General features: G+C 38.1%; 1 protein-coding gene across 1 annotated transcript in view; it reads right to left on the bottom strand.

Moving 5' to 3' along the window:
* Positions 1 to 21,376, bottom strand: part of LOC150079660 (histidine--tRNA ligase, cytoplasmic-like) — a 129,270-nt gene that overhangs the window by 87,282 nt on the left and 20,612 nt on the right. The window contains exons 3-5 of the mRNA XM_090383156.1: positions 14,822 to 14,911; positions 13,466 to 13,585; positions 12,840 to 13,055 (exon numbers count right to left, since the gene is read on the bottom strand). Of these exons, the coding sequence (XP_090239282.1) occupies positions 12,840 to 13,055; positions 13,466 to 13,585; positions 14,822 to 14,911 (426 nt within the window). The remainder of the gene's footprint in view (positions 1 to 12,839; positions 13,056 to 13,465; positions 13,586 to 14,821; positions 14,912 to 21,376) is intronic.

Genomic DNA, 21,376 nt, shown 5'->3' with positions numbered 1-21,376 from the left:
TAAATTCAAATTGAGGAAAGAGAGATGTAGGATAGATGTGTTGAAGTTTGCCTTTAGCCAGCAGGTAGTTGGCTGGTGGAACAGACTTCCATTGTTTGTTGTGGAAGTTAGCATTAGTAGAGGCATTTGATGCAAGAAAGCAAGCTTATGCAGCATCAGCCAAAAAAAAAAAAAAAAACCCACTTCCACTTCACCCCTCTGTTCGTTCAAAATACCTGTCCAGCTGAGCCTTAAACTTATTTAGGCTATCAACCTCCACCACAAGGGATGGAAGTCTGTTCCACCAACCAACCACCCGCTGGCTAAAGGCAAATTTCCGCACGTCTATCCTACATCTGTCTTTCCTCAATTTGAATTTATGCCCTCTCAGGTGATTTTTCTGAGCTAGAGGAAGAATCCCATCAGCATTGAGCATGCTTAAACCATTCAAGGCTTTATACACCTCTATCAGATCACCTCGCTGGTGCCTAGTCTCCAGACACTGTAATTTGCAAAACTTAAGCCTTTCTTCGTAAGAGCACCCCTTTGTTCCATTCACTAATCTTGTTGCCCTTCTCTGTACTCGTTCCAGCAGCTCTACATCCTTCTTGAAATGAGGCCTCCAGACCTGTATACAGTACTCTAGGTGTGGCCTGACCATTGCCTTATACAATGGAATAATCACGTCCTTATCCCTGCTGGAAAAATTCCAGCAGGGATAAGTTGATAGCCTAAATAAATTTAAGGCTGAGCTGGACAGGTATTTGGAATGAATGGAGGGGTGAAATGGAAGCAGTTTTTTTTTTTTTTTTTGTCTGATGCTGCATAAGCTTGCTTTCTTGCATCATATGCTTCTACTAATGCTAATACTGAAAATGTTTCCCAAAAAATTTCCCATTTGAAAGTGATGCAATTGCCAAATGATGAAATCTTTTACCTCAGCATTTATTGGTGCATGTGTGAATATATTATTTTTCATGTATTCACATGCAACAATGAACTCTAAACTTTGCACCACTTTAGTACAGACTAAAGCTATGGAAGCCAGAATCATCCTTCTTATTTAGTCTTCTATGGTAATCAACCTTCAAAAGAAAAGTGGAATATTTCATAACTGTTTGCCAAAAAATTTTACACATCATATTCCTCAAAATATCAAAGAGTAATAATTTCCATAAATGGCTGTTGGGCATATGTGTTGAAGAACTATGTTTGGATTTTCAGCTTTGGTATAACATTTGAAAAGGATAAGCAAAATACTTTATTCAAGCCAGAAGAAATGAACATGAACAGCCTTTTCAAATGTGTGAGGATAATGTTTAGGGATATCAATTTGTTTGTATTGCTTTGAATTACTTATACCAGCAGTTTGTGAATCAGAAGTTCTTTCTTTGAAGAATTCATTAATTTAATTTGTCTTTTTTTTTTTAAAAACTCCTTTCAGATCTTGAACTGAATTTGGACATGGGCCAATGCCACTCACTAGCAATTTCTTATTATACTTTTTAATTTGGTAACTTTTAAAAGTATTCATATGGCTTTTCTCAGAACATGTTCTCTCCAATTCATTAACCAGAGATGCAAAATGCACTTTCATGTACAAATTCACAGAATTTATTATTATTATTTTTTTAATTCTGAATTTAACAGGCAAAGGCATGGCTGCTCATTCAAAGTTTATTTCAAAGCCATTTCATAAGCACTTTCATGGCTGTTTATGAAAAAGATGGGAAAAAACTGTAAGAGGACATGAGCAGGAGAATGGATCAAAAAAAATGGAGTCCCATCATAAATCTGGAGTATTGGCAGCAATAGAGATTTCTTTACTAAAATTAATTACAAGGATCCATTATATATAGTCCAGACCATGCCTTCAAGTTTTGCATCTACAAAGGCAAATCATATATCATTCAAAAGGTCCTGACAAGGAATCAAATTATATTAACCAGAATCAAACTGATTAATTTTTAATTATGAAAGTACATAACTGAATAATCATATTTGTCACTAAGTTGTGCAATTTAAATAATCATTACTGTGGTGTAACAAGATCTTAATAAGAGTATTATAAACAGTTTAACAAGAAATAGCATATTGTGGCTTGTTGGGTTAATTAGTTATTTGTCATTCAATTATTTTTTCATATGTGCTCAAATCCTGTTGTGAAAATAATTTTATTTTTTCATTCCTGTTTTTGATTTTTTTTTTTAGCAAAAAAAAAAAAGGAAATGATATAAATGAGAAATCTTATTACCAAGAGATAAAGAACATTTAAAATGTAACCTTTATTTCTGATATAACAAATAAAAAATAAATTATATAAATCCATATAAGTTTAGCACTATAAAGCTTCGAGCTAGGGCAACTATATAACTATCACACAAGTAGTGAAACTACATCATTCTATTCATAACTATATGCAAACCAAAGTTTGTGCATAAAAGGATCATATATCTCATGTTGTGAGGCAAACCACAGTGAGTTTTGATCAGGCTGTTTTTTTTAATTCTCATCTTTGATCAGGCTCACCTCACCTCACTCACTTTTGATCAGGCTATCTATATAAAATCACTAGTGATTTTATATAGATAGCCAGTTTGAAGAATTATTGTCCCTGCATCAGTAGGTAACTTGGCACCTTCAGCAGAAGAGCTGATAATCCATTTCTGATATATTTCCACAATGTGAGAGATGCCAAAAAGACACCAACATAGAAGTCACTTTGGCAGTACAGAATTGCACACACTGAAATCTGTATGTTTATCTCAATCATCTCATTACGGTAATATCCTTGTATTCTCTATTGTAAGCTCCTCTGACCCTAAGTAGACCATAGCAGTGTACAGAAAATCTGTACAAGTGTAGAGCTATAAACCTTCAAGCTACAGAAAGCAAATAACCATTGTACAAGTAATACAAATCCATAAATCTGTACAGAGTTATAAAAACAAACTAAAATGTGCATATAAAAGCATCATACAACACATAATGTAACACAAAATAAATTTAACAGTCAGAAATTAAGCTACAGATCTTGTGCATCTTGAAGCTTTATAATTCTAAACATATATTGATTTAAATCACTTCATGCTCTTTGGCATCTCACATATTATATAAACTTATCAAAACTGGATTTTCAGCTCTCACACCGATCAAAAAAGATAAAGATTAGTCAGGCATCAAAAGGATAATCTATATGTTACGTTGTTGTTAGTTGGTTTTTAGGAGCATTAGCAGCTAAGGCCATATTACTCCGGGATATGCGGTGGTCATTCCCTGACCTTTCCGCATCCTCTGTATTTGGTGGTGATGGGCTCGAACCCTGGTCTAATCAAGAAGCATGTGCTACGCACTGCTGCTCCTTCCCACCTGGCTACGGAGGCGCCCTGGATAATCTATAGTTGACAGAATAAAGAACGCTAGTGGTCATGATTTCTACAGGAACTGGAAGCAAAGATATACAGAGACTTAAGCATAAATGTAGTGTACATGCAACAAACTGGTACATGCACTGCACCAGAGGCCTCCAGAAAAAGGACTTCTCCCCTCTCAGTGCATTACAACAGTTAGTCCTGAAATTCTTATATCTAATTGGCAAAATTAACAATGGAGTCCTGAAATGAAATGTTGTACAAGGGCTCCCACCTTAAGAGTGTACTAAGTCACTAGATTCAAGTCAAGAATGATACTGAAAATTTCAAGCATGATCAAATGGTACCTCAATACGGCATGGCATGGTTGTGCTGCACACAACAGTAATGCTTGAAAAGGCCAAAACCAGAAAACCAGCAGTCACAACATAGCTCTCTTGTTCAGACATATAACTAAAGTCTTATACCTAACGCTGATGGAACTGATATTCGGGTGACATTCAAGTCAAGTGGACCCAATTTTGGCAAAGTCCAGACAGTCTGTGACAGCCAAATCCTCTGCTTGCACCTTCACGATGGTGGGACTGTTAGTAATCCTGGGTATATATAACCTCCATGCACAAGCACACTGTGGATGACCTCCCAGGTGTGAAAAAACGTAAGCAGTGGTGGCGCCCACACCACATGGAGGAATGCCACCCCTCTATGTTACTAGGCAGTACTAGGTGGTAGATGACTCTCATCAACCGGTGCAATAGCACCACTTTGCTTATTGGAGGTTTGAAGTGGTGGAACCCATGTTTAGTCTCCAGAGCTAAGTTCCGTCAACCCTTCCCCATCTCTTCCATCATGCAGTATGACTGATGACTTTTGAGGTTGTAATGAACATCATGGGGACATCCAATCTTCCTTACATTTCGAGGGTACATCTCTAAAACAGTCTTCTCAGGCTGGCCACTAGTTAGTACACCAGACCGAACCTATTGGTAACTATTTAGGAGGCTTCCGGATCACCTAGTGTATAATCTTGCTACCTCTACTCTGCCAGATAGTGACTGGAGGGAATCTGAGTAGTGTGTATGCAGGGAGGGGGCATTGTCGAGGCCACGTTATTTCAAGGATCTGAGTATATTCTTACCATGTGTACGCCATATCCAAAAATTTCATTACTTCATACAGCATGTCCCACCCACTTTTTCTTATATTTGAATACCCCATGAATTATCAAACTAATACAGAGAGCTTTTCTGCAAAAAATATCTAAACCTTCCAAACACTTCCTAGTTCATTTCACAAAATATATGTGGTCTCAATTCTAATCTCAATGACGTCCATTTCCACTTGCAGTCTGCCAAACCCCATGTACTTTTCTGACAGAATCTCAGTTATCGGTTGATTCAACAACTGCTCATCTCAGTTGCCCAAATTATTCGCTGTATGATTCCTTTCGCCTCAAGGGTGGTACCTGTTCATATGTCCATTCCGATATTCCATGTCAGAGACTTAGTAATTTGGAATCTCCTCATTTCGATCTTCTCTGGCTAAAAATCTCTCTACCTCAATGTGTCAAGTTCATCTGTTGTTTCTACCATTCTCCTAACTCCACCTAATCACTTGGAGCTCTTTGACTTCCTCTCTTTGCAACTTTCACCAGTCCAACTTTCCTAACAGTGAGGTAATTTTCCTTGGTGATTTTAATGTCCACAACTCCAGCTGGCTTCCGTTTTATAGTCAAACCAACCCAGCTGGTGGAGATGCCAAGGCTTTTGCAATTTTTTTTTTTTTTTAATGTAAACCCCAAACACGAGAGATATTAGAACCTATAGTACTTAGTACCGTGCTTGGGTTGGAGGTTGAGAAGATGAAAGAAGATATTTGTTGACACTGGACATGAACTTCTGTAGATTGTAATTTTCAGGAAATACGTATGAAGGAAGGTTGTTCCAGAAAACGGCAGTTGAATGAATAAATGAGGAAGATGAAAAGTTGGTTCTGTGAGTTTGAAGTTGGACAGTAAATGGATGTTGGCTGGTGGCGGCACGTGTTCGGACTGTTTTGAAAGAGAGTAGGAATTACAGAAGCCAATTCAGAAGAACAGTGTCCGTGGAAGTATCTGTAGAAGAGGCATGCAGCAGAAACAGTACATCTATGAGACAGCGAATGGAGAGACTCTTTTAGAGATGAATGATTAATTAACCTAACTGCCCTCTTCTGAATGGAATCAAGAAGCCTGAGAGAGGTTTTGGGGGCACCACCCCAGATGTGGGAACAATATTCCATGGCAGGGCGGATTTGCAATTATACAGAGTGAGCAGCTGTTTGGAAGAAAAGTAACACCGAGAGCGAAAGAGAAAACCAAGTTTTTTAGATGAAGAGGAAGCAATATTTGTAATGTGCTTGTGCCAAGAAATATTAGAAGTCAGGGTAATCCCCAAAAGAGATATATTATCATTTTGCCTAGAAATCAGAGTGTCACTAAAGATAAGCATAGGAGCAGAAGAATCCTTTTTGCGAGATATAAGACAAGACTGGGTTTTAGAAGGGTTGAAATCAACTAAGTTGTCTTTGCCCTACTGAAGAATTACCTGATCATCAGCATTTAAGGAATTGGTAGCAGATTTTCGAGAAGTTGAAGCTGATTGAGCAGAGCAAGGTTTCTCAAAATGGAAAGTGGAATGCAATGTGCTATCATCGGCAAAACTATGGATAGGATTTCCAGTCAATGGAAGAAGGTCATTAATATATGAGGAAAAGAGTGGGGGAACAAACTGAACCTTGGGGGACACCGGCATTAGTGGAGGAGTTAGAAGACAGAGAGCCATCTACCATCACCCTCAGTGAGCGATCAGAGAGAAAACTGGATAACCAATTACTAAAAACAGTTGGCAAACCATAAGATGGAAGCTTGTTTAGAAGACCTTTATGCCAAACACGATCGAAAGCCTTTGAGATGTCAAGAGCAACTAATTGGGTTTCACCGAACCTTTCCATTGAATTAGCCCATAAATGGGTAACATAAGCCAGAATATCACCAGTGAATCGACACTGATGGAATAAATACTGGCGATCGTTGATCAGACAGAAGGTTTCTAGGTAGTTTAAGAGTTGGTGGTTAATTGAGATTTCTACATTATTTTAGAAAGAGTAGAAGTAATTGCAATGGGACGGTAATTGGATGGGAGGGATCTGTCACCCTTTTTAGGAACTGGCTGAACACGAACAAATTTCCAAGCAGAAGGAAAAACACCTTTGGAATAAGAAAGTGAAAAAAGGTGGCAAAGAAGAGGAGTAAGTTCAAGAGCACAGGTTTTGAGAACAAGTGGAGAAATACCATCGGAACCTGGAGCTTTCTTAGCATCAAGATTCGTCAAAATCCTTCTCACATCATTTTGACAGAAGACCACAGGAGGCATTGAATGGAGAGTGTTGTGAATGGTGGGAGGTGTTTTGCCAAGATCATTAATATATGAGATGGAAGGAAAATGGGATGCTAGCAGGTCAGCTTTATCCTTGGCTGAAGTGACAACAGAACCATCTGGTTTAGACAGAGGTGGGAGCAGAGATGGGCAAAAGTTGCGGCCAATAGCTTTGGCAAGGGACCAGAATGTTTGGCTACCATTAGGGCAAGAAGAAAGTTTTCTACTCTTAGCCTGTTCAAACTCTAGTTTGGACTGATTAATAACTGCTTTACAATTGTTGCGAGCTTTGGTGTAGGCAGAAAATGAAACTGAAGAATTAGAAACAAGCCAATTACGATATGCAACATTCTTCTCTTGAACAGCCTTAGCACATTTATCGGAAACCAAGGTTTAAATAAAGGACGAGATTTTAAAGTGGAGTGTGGGATAAAGGATTCCATTCTTGCAAGAATAATTTCACTGACATGATCTGAGCAATCATTGACATCAGAAGTTTTGAAACAGTAATCTAACCAAGGAAAAGAAGAAAAGAAATCTTGCAGGTCATCCCATTTTGCATTCTTGTAATGCCAAACAACATGAGGTTGGGAATAGCCATGAGATAATGGCTCCATTGGAGAAGAGACAATCACCAAATTGTGATCTGAAGTGCCTAAAGGACCTCTCACTTCAACTGTGTACTTAGAAGGGTTGTTTGTGAGAAAAAGATCAAGCGTGTTGGCTGTATGATTAGGATTGTCCGGTATTCTTGTAGGTAAATGAATAATCTGTGCAAGGTCATTAGTAATTGCAAAAGCCTCAGTATCTCGACCAGCTGGGTCAGTGTGACTAGAAAAACAGAAGCCCACTGGAGTTGTGATCATTAAAATCACCAAGGAAAATTACTTCACTGTGAGGAAAGTTGGACTGGAGAAAGTCAAGTTGCAAAGAGAGGAAGTACAAAAGCTCCAAATGATTAGTGGAGCTGAGAGAATGGTAGAGACAACAGATGAAGAGATTTTAACCAGAGAAGATCAAAGAGAGTAGATTCCAAATTGCGAAGTCTCTGACAGGGAATATCAGAACGGACATATGCACAAGTACCACCTTTGAGGCGAAAGGAATCTTACAGCAAATAATTTGGGCATCAGAGATGAGCAGTAGTTGAATCAACTGATAACTGAGTTTCTGTCAGAAATAGTATATTGGGTTTGGCAGACTGCAAGTGGAAATGGACATCATTAAGATTAGAATTGAGACCACGTATATTTGTGAAATGAATTAGGAAGTGCTTGGGAGTTTTATATCTTTTCGCAGATAAGCTTGCTCTTTTAGTTTGACAATTCATGGTGTGTTCAATAGTAAGAAAAAGTGGGTGGGACATGCTGTTTGAAGTAATGAAATTTTTGGATATGGCGTACACGTGGTAAGAATATACCCAGATCCTTGACATAACGTGGCCTCGACAATGCTCCCCGAATACACACTACTCGGACTCCCTCCAGTCACTATCTGGCAGTGTAGAGGTAGCAAGATTATACACTAGGTGATCCGGAAGCCTCCTAAAGAGTTACCAACAAGTTCGATCTGGTGTACTAACTAGCGGCCAGCCTGAGAAGACTGTTTTAGAGATGTACCCTCGAAATGCAAGGAAGATTAGATCTCGCCACGATTATCATCATAACCTCAAAAGTCACCAATCATACTGCATGATGGAAGAAATAGGGAAGGGTTGGCCGGAACTTAGTTCTAGAGACTAAACTGGGTTCCACCATTTAAAGCCTTCAATAGGCAAAGTGGTGGTCTTGCACCGGTTGATGAGTGCCATTTACCACATAGTACAGCCTGGTAATATAGAGGGGCGGCATTCCTCCATGTGGTGTGGCCACCACACATCGACACCTGCTTACGTTGGTTCACACCTGGGTGGTCACCCACCATGTACTTGTGCATGAAGGTTATACCCAGGATTACTAACAGTCTCACCATCGTGAAGGTGCAAGCAGAGGATTTGGCTGTCACAGACTGTCTGGACTTTGCTGAAATTGGGTCCACTTGACTTCAGTGTCACCCGAATATCACTTCCATCAGCGTTTTAGACTCCCAGGTAGCAAGTGCAGCTTGTCTGGCATATCTGAGAGAGAGAGAATGTCTGAAATTACTAATGACCTTGCTCAGCTTGTTCATTACCTACAAGAACACCGGACAATCCTAACCATACAGCCAACACGCTTGATCTTTTCCTCACCAACAACCCATCTAAGGTATTATCAGTTGACACGGTCGAAGTGAATGGTCCTTTAGGCACCTCAGATCACAACTTGGTGATTGTCTCTTCTCCAATGGAGCCTTTATCTCATGGCTATTCCGAACCTCATGTTGTTTGGCATTACAAGAATGCAAAATGGGATGGCCTGCTAGATTTCTTTTTGTCTTTTTCTTGGTCAGATTATTATTTCAAAACTTATGATGTTAAAGTTTGCTTAGATCGTGTCAGTGAAATTATTCTTGTAGGAATGGAATCTTTTATTCCACACTCCACTTTAAAATCTCGTCCTTTATCTAAACCTTGATTTTCCAAATGAATGTGCTAAGGCTGTTCAAGAGAAGAATGTTGCATATCGTAATTGGCTTGTTTCCAATTCTTCAGTTTCATTTACTGCCTACACCAAGGCTCGCAACAAATGTAAAGCAGTTATTAATCAGTCCAAACTAGATTTTGAACAGGCTAAGACCAGAAAAATTGCTTTTTGTCCTAATGGTAGCCGAACATTCTGGTCTCTTGCCAAAGCTATTGGCCGCAACTTTTGTCCATCTCTGCTCCTACCTCTGTCAATAAACCATATGGTTCTGTTGTCACTTCAGCCAAGGATAAAGCTGACCTGCTAGCATTCCATTTTTCTTTCAACTCACGTATTAATGATCTTGGTAAAATACCTCCCACCATTCCTACCACGGTCCATTCAATGCCTCCTGTGGTCTTCCGTCAAAAGGTTGTCAGAAAGATTTTGACGACTCTTGATGCTAAGAAAGCTCCAGGTCCTAATGGTATTACGCCACTTGTTCTCAAAACCTGTGCTCCTGAACTTACTCCTGTTATTTGCTGCTTTTTTTCACTTTCTTATTCCAAAGGTGTTTTTCCTTCTGCTTGGAAATTTGCTCTTTTCCAGCCAGTTCCTAAAAAGGGCAAGAAATCCCTCCCATCCAATTATCGTCCCATCGCAATTACTTCTACTCTTTCTAAAGTAATGGAGAAATCTCAATTAACCGCCAACTCTTAAACTACCTAGAAACCTTCCATCTGATCAACGATCGTCAGTATGGATTCCATCAGTGTCAATCCACTGATGATATTCTGGCTTATGTTACTCATTTATGGACAAATTCAATGGAATAGTTTGGTGAAACGCAAGTAGTTGACCTTGATATCTCAAAGGCTTTCAATCCTGTTTGGTATAAAGGTCTTCTAAACAAGCTTCAATCTTATGGTTTGCCAACTGTTTTTTGTAATTGGTTATCCAGTTTTCTCTCTGATCGCTCACTGAGGGTGACTGTAGATGGCTCTCTGTCTTCTAACTTCTCCGCTAATGTTGGTGTCCCCCAAGGTTCAGTTCTTTCCCCCACTCTTCTCCTCATGTATATTAATGACCGTCTTCCATTGATTGGAAATCCTATCCATAGTTTTGCCGATGACAACACATTGCCTTCCACCTTCCATTTTGAGAAACCTTGCCCTGCTCAATTAGCTTCAACTTCTCGAATATCTGCTACCAATTACTTAAATGCCAATTTCCAGGTAATTTTCCAGTGGGGTAAAGACAACTTAGTTGTTTTCAATCCTTCTAAAACCCAGTCTTGTCTTATATCTCGCAAAAAGGATTCTTCTGCTCCTATGCTTATCTTTAGTGACACTCTGATTTCTAGGCAAAATGATATATCTACTTTGGGGATTACCCTGACTTCTAATCTCACTTGGCACAAGCACATTACAAATACTGCTTCCTCTGCTTCTAAAAAACTTGGTTTTCTCTTTCGGTCTCGGTGTTACTTTTCTTCCAAACAGCTGTTCACTCTGTACAAATCGAAAATCCGCCCTACCATGGAATATTGTTCCCACATCTGGAGCGGTGCCCCCTCCAAACCTCTCTCAGGCTTCTAGATTCCATTCAGAAGAGGGAGTTAGGTTAATTAATCACTCATCTCTAACAGAGTCTCTCCACTCGCTGTACCATAGATGCAATGTTTCTGCTGCATGCCTTTTCTACAGATACTTCCATGTGCACTGTTCTTCTGAATTGGCTTCTATAATTCCTGCTCTCTCTTTCAAAACAGTCCAAACATGTGCCTCCACCAGCCAACATCCATTTACTGTCCAACTTCAAACTCACAGAACTAACTTTTCACCTTCCTTGTTTATTCATTCAACTGCCGTTTTCTGGAACAACCTTCCTTAGGCGCCTCTGTAGCCAGGTGGGCAGGAGCAGCAGTGCATAGCAAACACTTCTTGATTAGACCGGGGTTCGAGCCCATGACCACCAAATACGGAGGATGCGGAAAGGTCAGGGAATGACCACTGCATATTCTCGAAGCAATATGGCCTTAGTTGCTAATGCTCCTAAAAACCAAAATAACAAACAATAACAACCTTCCTTCATACGTATTTCCTGAAAATTATAGTCTACAGAAGTTCAAGTCTAATGTCAACAAATATCTTCTTTTGTCTTCTCAACCTCTAACCCAAGCACAGTACCAAGTACTATAGGTTCTAATACCTCTCATGTTTGGGGTTTTCATTAAAAAAAAAAAAAAAAACTCCTTTAACATTACAAATTCCACAATCTGTGTACCTAACACAGTAAATCAACCTTCTGTGCATAAACAGCAGAAGAGTAGTTTAATATGTATAATGGTATCATAAAGCTGTTTTTCAGAGAGCTGAATATATACCAAATATTAGAATTGTGCAGCTACATTTAGTTAGGTCTGATCTCACCTAGGCAATCTAAAAACCCCTCATGGATTCAGAACAAGAGTGAGTCCATACTCGAATAAACAGACCACAAGCAGTGTCACATAAATGTCTTGGTGCATGTGCTCAGACATAGAAAATTTACATTAATTTATATCTCAATCATTTGAGTAATAAAGTGCTTTCCATACAACAACAGAAATTTCCTATCCTTCTCCTTACCCCAATAGCTGAGTTGGATAGAAGTGCGGAGTCTTCATTTATGAATTTTCCAGAAGCTGGCTACAGATATCGTTTCAGAGTCACCAATTTAAGTCAAAGTACAATCTGAGGCCACTATCCTTGACTGCGAATATTATGCTCTTTCATGATCTCCAGCAAAATCCCATAATATGCATATGAACCTATTGATTACTCTCCCATCAAAATTATGAATAAGCCAGAGGCTAAAGTTAAACCAACTTGTACACTTTTGGTTCATATTTTTGGTTTAAAATCAGCAAAAGCTCTGCACCGGAGACTTCATGTGTTGGGGTGCCAATTACTGCAATTTGACACACTGAATATTCATAAACTCAGTATTTCAGCAATATCCTGAGGTATAAGCTCTCTAAGTTTTTTTATAAATTGCTTGCATCTTTAGTTGGCAATACCTACTATACAAATACAGGATATAGTAGTATAGATTTCATCAATGTTATCAAGGGTTATGGTATGATAACATTTTTGTGTGAACAGGAAAACTATATTCACAGATGTGAACATGGTTTCCAAGCTCACATCTGTAAATATTATTAAGACAATATAACAATTATTTCTTCATCCACTTCTTTACCATTTCAGCTAGAAGCCATGGCCATAAAGTAATTGTGATCACTCGATATATTAAAATAAATGCTATATAGGAATAGTAATATACAATATATGAATTTCTCGTTGTACAATAAAGAGTATTTTTTTATTTTATTTTATTTGAATTCTTCATTTATCAAAAAAAATAAAATAAATAATTTCCAGATTAATTCAATGTTACCAGAATATCTCTCTAATAGCATATTACATTAGTGATAAGTAATCAACATATGTACAAAACTGAGGTGAGATATGAAATTCCCTACTTACACATTGAAAAAATTCTCTATAACGACCTCTTTTGGTGTCATCTTTCCTATATACTTTTCCAATATGATACCGCTTCATATTTGTTATCTTATACATTGCAAGGTAACGTGCAAAAGGCACTGTCAAATCATATCGCAGAGACTGTATAGCTCCTTCTTCGTGAATAAGATCAAAAATTTGTTTGTTCTCTTCACCATATTTTCCTGTTAAAATATCCTATTATAAAATGCCAGAAATATATATTACTAAAGAGGTTACTTCAATTAATATTTTATAGTTTTGAGCACAATAGTTTAAAGATATAGGAATAAATCACATATATGAAATGTGTTTAGTGTGTTCCAGGAATAGATAAAGTACTTGTTACAACCAATAATAATAATCTACCAACAATTATAATATAAGTATATTTCAAAAATTAACATTGAATGTAAAATATTCAGTTATCAAATTGATTGCTGCCATACTTCTAGTGTTAAAAAATGTTTTTTTTTTTTTTATATGTGATTACTTCTGCTCTAGTCATGAATTAACCCTACATAAAAAAGTGAATTTCTACATTATATTAAAATTTTATTAACAATTTATTAAAAGTAATATTAATAGTTTTCAGTATTTCAACCTACTTTCAGCTCCAAAACTGGTGTATCTATTGTTACTGCTCCATGTCTTTTGAAACAGTCTGTTATCTTGCTAAATACTTGTTGCCTTATAACCATCTCATAGGGACCGTGATCTCTTGTGCCCTGAAAAATTTGTTGGAATCAATGCAACAGCAGATTATACATTATAAAAAAAGTACAGATAATTCACAGTTACTAAAACAGAAAAAGAATATTCTTATAGAGAACATTCATTAGGTGCATTAGGAACATTCATTAGGAATGCATTAGGTGCATTCCTGAAAGGTATGCACCTAATGCATACCTTCAGGGATTAAGCGTTAATTACCCAAAGAAGAAATGGAAAGGGAGAAGTTATTTGCAAGGTTCAAGATAATTGACAGTGGTTAATTCTAAAATGACAGACAATTCTATATGTTTACTTGTATAAAACATATCAGTAGTACATTGACCACACTCAGAATGAAGATCCAGTATGGAACTGGTATACTGATGATGGGATGACAAGGGTTCTGAAATGTCACCTTTGTATCAAATTTACAGTGTGGTGTTTTCAAACAAGTACTATGTGTAAACTGCTCCAGTAGCTGCCAACTAACAGCTAATGGGGGCAATCAGTGACATATTTTGACTGAAAACAAATGCCAGTCATAATTATCAGCAACCAATAAGAGGCATATATCATAAGCTAGATTATCAGATTGTCAAATAATATCATTGTTATTAACCAAAAAAACAGATTTTATCTGTAATATTAAAATAATATCATAGTTGTAAGTTTGATTGATAACAACATATATACTCCTTCAAGAAGCAAAAATGAACCTTCCTGGTAGTGTAGCATTTTATGCTTAAGAGGAAAAACTAGAATTTTATGTTTTACTGTTATAATAAAGAAAAATATAAAGTTACAACTTCATATTAAGAAAAATAATTAAAATTTGCAACAATAACTATAAATATTGAACAGGGTGTACAAATGATAATTGATGGCAGCATGCAACCTTCCACAAACAGCTTAGCATCTCTCCCTCATACTCGTCCATGTAATGCAATGACAATCTTTCAAAACAAATAAATGAATAAAATCTATAAAATATTACTAAACTACATCCACTATGCAGTAGCCTGCTATGAACACAACCTAACACTGTATTGAGTATTTATTTCTTGCCTTTATGCAAGAAATAAAATTAAAAACTATGTATTTAGTTGCTAATCATATTAAAGCAAGAGCTTAGGTACCTTAAATTGAAAAGTAGTGTATACTGTTTGGATGTGTTAATGTAAAATGAAAGGTGCATAAATTTAGAAGTGATCATGCATTTCTTTTTGTAAAATAGTTTGAGGCATTATTACCTTTGGAACCCTAAGAGTATATTTCCTGGCTGTACAATCATCTATTAATCCATTTCCTTCTTCTACAGGTTTGGCTGCATCTTCAAAGATCTATAATAAAAATAAATCTGACAAATCAAACATATTCAATTTCCTTCAGCATTCAATGCAAACACTGTTCTACTTTACCATCTATGATTTAATATTCCGTTCAATTCAATTCAATTTCATATTCAATTTCCTTGAGCATTCAATGCAAACACTTCTACTTTACCATCTGAAAAACATCCAGACAAATCAGTTTGAAAAACTCATTTTTCGAACTGATTTGTCTGGAGGAGAGGGGCAAACTATGCAGCCCTTAAATCTAATAATACTTTACTATATAATATCAGTGTAAATACACCATAGTTTACTCATAAATTTAACTACATAAGTAGCATAACGGCATCATTTGATTTGATTTTATCTCATATTGTGACTGCCTTCACAATGAGATACCAGTTATTGCACTATTTTGAATAAATAATGCTTCTTTAGTAGAGGAGTCTACTGTTATTTATTCTCGATGAATACCACTGAGAATAAATAATAGTGTATAAGTAACAACACCACCCAGATGTATTTTGGAGCATACTGGCTCACTCATTGGTGGATGGGCAGGTACCCTGTAATGCAGACATGCCATCACGGTTGCGAAGTTAATTCCACAATATGAGAGATGCCAAATGGCGAAGATAATGATAATATTTTGAAGACTAAATGCTCAAGGTATAATACATTATGGGTTGAAATTAACTATATAATATCGGTGTAAATACACCATAGTTTACCCATAAATTTAACTACATAAGTAGTGTAACGGCATCATTTACAAGCTCTGAAACACGTCTGGGTGGTGGTGCCTACTGAGAATAAATAACAGTAGACTCCTCTACTAGAGAAGCGTTATTCATTCGAAGTAGTGCAATACCTGGTATCTCATTGTGAAGGCAGCCACAATATGAGATAAAATCAAATGATGCCATTACACTACTTATGTAGTTAAATTTATGGGTAAACTATGGTGTATTTACACTGATATTATGTAGTTAATTCCAACACATAACATATTATGCCTTGAGCATTTAGTCTTCAAAATATTATCATTATCTTCACCATTTGGCATCTCTCATATTGTGGAATTAACTTCACAACCGTGATGGCATGTCTGCATTATCAGTGTACCTGCCTGCCCACCGATGAGTGAGCCAACAAGCTCCGAAATGTATCTGGGTGGTGGTGCCCACTGAGAATAAATAACATTAGACTCCTCTACTAGAGAAGCATTATTTATTCAAAGTAGTGCAATACCTGGTATCTCGTTGTGAAGGCAGCCACAATATGAGATAAAATCAAACGATTTTAAGTTAGTGCAAATGCATCATATTACTACACAGCTAAACTCTGAATTAGCAAATTTTTGCAAAGACAGCATCATTTAAGTTATATCTCATATTGTGAATATCTTCACGAATTGCCATAATATTGCACTACTTCAAATAAGTAATGCTTCACCAAAGGAGAAGACTGTTGTTACTTATTCTCAGTGGATACCACCACCCAGACGGCGCCGTTTTAGGGGTATTCTGTTCTTCGGTGGGTGACTATGTACCCTAGTGATGTAAAGATGTTGGTGGGTAGATACCCACCCACCCACCGAAGAAGGGCCAAATAGCCCTGAAACGCTGCAGTCTGGGTGGTGGTATCCACTGAGAATAAGTAACAACAGTTTACTCCTTTGTTGAAGCATTACTTATTCAAAGTAGTGCAATATTATGGCAACTCATTGTGAAGTTATTCACAATATAAGATATAATTTAAATGAAATGATGCTGCCTTTGCAAAAAATTTTCTAATTCAGAGTTTAGCTGTGTACTAATATAATGCATTTGCACTAACTTGTACATAGTCTAATTCTTTTGCAGCCTGAGGCATAAGCCCTTAATGTATACTACTTATGTAGTTAAATTTATAGGCGCCTCTGTAGCCAGGTGGGAAGGAGCAGCAGTGCGTAGCACACGCTTCTTGATTAGACTGGGGTTCGAGCCCGTCACCACCAAATACAGAGGATGCGGAAAGGTCAGGGAATGACCACCGCATATCCCGGAGCAATATGGCCTTAGTTGCTAATGTTCCTAAAAACCAAACAACAACAACAGTTAAATTTATGTGTGAACTATGGTTTATTTACACTGATATTATATAGTTAATTTCAACCCATAACATTTTATGCCCTGAGCATTTAGTCTTCAAAATAATACTTTACTTACACAGCCTTCACATAAACTAATTTGAACCAGTATCATTTATAACTGCAAAGGCTGACCAAATATTTTTTAATCTTAATTCATAGTTTATCACATACCCTCTCCAGAGTAGGGTGGAGAGGTGTCAGCATTTTTTTGACAATTCCTTACAATTTTTTTCATGGCTATCCTACACACAAATAGACTGGGGTTCGAGCCTGTCACCACCAAATACAGAGGATGCGGAAAGGTCAGGGAATGACCACCGCATATTCCCGGAGCAATATGGCCTTAGTTGCTAATGCTCCTAAAAACCAAAACAACAACAACCTAAACACAAAACAGCTGGTGAAACCAACAGTATTATAACATATACTATGCAAGGATTGAGATTTGTGAAGCCAGAAGAAATGCCAGACAAAGATTCAAGATTTCCATACATTGTAATTGCAGGAAATTCATATGATAGTTTTTGATATTGTTCGGGGGATCTTCTTGGTGCATCAACTACTTCGATCATGTTTCACTGATTCTTATGTTATAATGCTGTTTCAAGTGCCAATTTGCAAATTGTGCAAGCTGGTAAACCCAGATAAATCATGGAGTAATGTCATAAAATGAGCAGCATCCAAGGAAATTTCAGTAGTCAAAGAGATAGTTCAGTACATTAACTGCCAAGAGGGTAATTATAGTAAACTCGGCTATTTCTTGATCTCTATTAACTCTTAACTTGAGTTATTACTACATGCAATTTGTAGCTAATACAATATTGCATTTAAGAGATTTACCTTGAAGGCCACAAACACATTCATTCCAGTGAGGTGTACCATAAAAGAAAGTGTTACTGGATGCAAAAAATAATTTTTAATATCATATACTTGGATTTCAGGAAAGCTTTTGACACTGTTGCACATGAAAGACTACTGCATAAATTGGAGCAGAATGGTATTAAAGGTAAGTTGCTACAATGGATAAAAGGGTGGTTGAGTGGGAGAAGACAGAGGGTGGTAATCAACGGATGCTGCTCTTCATGGTGAAATGTTATTAGTGGAGTTCCCCAGGGTTCAGTGTTGGGCCCACTATGTTTTGTATATTTATCAATGATATTGATGATGGTATGTCAGGCTAAGTGTCGAAGTTTATGGGCAGCGTTCTTATGGGCCTATATGAGAGCTTGAAGGACAGGGTGGATGCCCTCGAAGGAACTAAATTGAGGGGCCCATCAAGCTCTCAGCTGCCCACATCAATGCCGGAGCTTGCACTTGGTCATCGTGAAACACAGCGGCAACCCGCAAGGCAGAATGCGCTGGTCCCAAAGGAACTAGTAGTTGTTGGTGACTCTATTGTCAGGGAAATGGGGAACATGATTTGTAAAAAGGATAGGTGGAATAGGACCAGGGTATGTCTGCCAGGGGCAAAGGTTGATGACGTTGTAGAGCAGATATCATCTTTTAAGGGCACAAAAGGTGATATAGTTGTACACGTTGGCACTAATGATATCAAGAGTAGGAGACCGGCAGAATTGCTTAACAAGTACAGGTTACTGTTGAAAAAAAAGCCGTGAAATAGGGTTGAATTTGAAAGTGTCTGCAATTCTGCCCAGACACGATAGGAGGAAGTATATGATGAGAGCCTTGTCGATCAATTCGGCCCTGGAAAGATTGTGCAAGGCTCAAGGGGTAGAATTTTTTTCAGCCTGGACTGTACTTGTTAACAGGAGAGATTGCTTCTACAGGGATGGGATACACTTAAATAGAAAGGGTGCAAGAATATTTGCTGATGCTATCGAGGCAGTGTTAGGTGGGTCGGAAAACTGCTAGCTTGGGGGGGAATACAAAGACGAATAGATTAACAGTAGCCACTGGCAGAGGTGAAAGAGATTCTTGCACTGCTTCTATTGGAATGAGCAGAAGCCTGAAAAACAAGATTCAGGATATTTCAGAGACTGCTGGGAGTCACTGCCGTACAAGTAAACACATGGGTTGTGTTAGGGTAGCTAAGACTAGAAATAGGTGCATGTATACTTGCGTGTACACCAATGCTAGGAGTTTAGTAAATAAATTTGATGAATTTGAGGTATTGCGCAAAACATCAAAGGCAGATATTGTTGGGATATCAGAGACTTGGTTGTTGTTGTTTGTTATTTGGTTTTTAGGAGCATTAGCAACTAAGGCCATATTGCTCCGGGAATATGCGGTGGTCATTCCCTTGACCTTTCCGCATCCTCCGTATTTGGTGGTGACGGGCCAGAGACTTGGAGTGTGTCACACAGATATAAGGAATGCAGAACTGGAATTCGGGGAGTACAACGTCTACAGAAAGGATAGACAGGATAGGAAGGGAGGAGGGGTTATGCTATTAGTTAAGAAATACATAAAATCCAAGGAAGTGAAGCCAGTGGACATCGCAGGATAGTGCAGTGTCGAGTCAGTCTGGTGTGACATAAGCATTGGGAGATCAAAATTGAGAGTAGGAGTGTGCTATAGGGCTAATGACTGTGATGAGTATAATAAGAAATTGTACAGGGAAATAGAGTGGGCCAGTAAATCAGAGAGTCTTATAATGGGAGATTTTAATTTCCAAGATATTGACTAGAGTTTGGGGCTGGTCACTCACACACTAGCAAGGCTTTTGTGGATTTATTGGATGATTGTTTTCTACATCAGCATGTTCGGGAGGCAACTAGAGGGAGGAATACTCTTGATTTGATTATCAGCAGTGACTCTTCATGCATTAAGAATCTGCAGATAAAGGAACCACTAGGTGGCAGTGATCATAGTGTGCTGAAGTGGGATTTACTCAAAGAGGTAACTACCATTAGGAGTAAAGGGAAGGGTTATTGCTTTCGGAAAGGCGACTACGATGGACTGAGACAGTATTTAAATTCTATACAGTGGGACCAACTGATGATGTTACCAACAGCAAATGCAAAATGGGAAGCATTCAAAGAACTTATCTTGGAAGCTACTAGGCTTTACATACCAACTAAGAAATATTGTTCAAGGTTTAGGCTTAAATGGATGTCAGATGAACTGATGAGGCATATGGCAGAGAAGAAACATGCATGGGATACATACAAATTAACACATGACACAGAAGCGTATGATAGATACAAGTTGATCTGTAACCAAGTTACAAAGGAGGTTAGGCAGGCGAAGGCAGATTATGAGAAATCCTTGGCAAGGGATGCAAAGAAAAGCAGCAAAGAGTTCTTTACTTATGTAAACTCTAGAAGGAAGGGGATGAATCAGATTGGTCCACTTGATATCGATGGGTCAACTGTTGATGATCCTGCTCAGGTAGCTAACAAACTAAATGAATATTTTGCATCGACATTCACACATGAGGAGTTATTTAGCGAGGGGAAAACCAGGGGTGTATTCAACTCTAGCAGTAAGCTAGAGAATCTTGTAATAACTGAGAGTAAAGTGGAGGAGAAACTGTTGAAGATAAACACAAGAAAGGCACCTGGGGTGGATGGGATCTATCCAGTTATATTAAAGGAGGCAGCAGAGGAAGTAAGTAAACCCTTAGCCATAATTATGAGAGCTTCCTTGGACTCAGGGGGGGGTACCTGCAGACTGGAGATGTGCAAATGTGACCCCAATTCACAAAGGAGGATCAAAGGCTGACACAAGCAATTATAGACCTGTGAGTTTAACTTCTGTTCCAGGAAAATTAATGGAGGCACTAGTTAAAGAGGCACTGCAGGATCATTTAGACAAGACTTCAGTTATAGCTCGGACACAGCATGGTTTTGTTAAGGGGAAGTCTTGCCTGACCAATTTGATTGGATACTATGATGCGGTCACAAAGGAACTGGATGCAGGGAATAACTTTGATATTATATACTTGGATCTTAGAAAGGCTTTTGATACTGTTGCACATGGAAGACTGCTGCACAAATTGGAGCAGTGTGACATTGGAGGCAAATTGCTGCTGTGGATAAAGGGGTGGCTGAGGGGGAGAAGACAGAGAGTGGTAATCAATGGACACTGCTCATCATGGACTAATGTTATTAGTGGAGTCCCTCAGGGCTCAGTGTTGGGTCCATTATTGTTTTCTGTATTCATAAATGATATTGATGATGGTATATCAAGCTTAATGTCCAAGTTTGCAGACGATACGAAGGTTGGCAGGGTTGTCAAGGACACTACTGACACTATGCTGCTGCAACAGGATCTGGAAAGGTTGAGCAGTTGGGCTGAGAGGTGGCAAATGAAGTTTAACATTGACAAATGTAAAGTACTACACATGGGAAACAGCAACCTCAGAGCAACGTATCAAC

The sequence above is a fragment of the Mastigoproctus giganteus genome, chromosome 10, assembly GCF_048544385.1.
Source record: "Mastigoproctus giganteus isolate SK-2022 chromosome 10, ASM4854438v1, whole genome shotgun sequence".
NCBI lineage: Eukaryota > Metazoa > Arthropoda > Arachnida > Uropygi > Thelyphonidae > Mastigoproctus > Mastigoproctus giganteus.
This window is presented reverse-complemented; position numbering and strand designations above follow the sequence as displayed.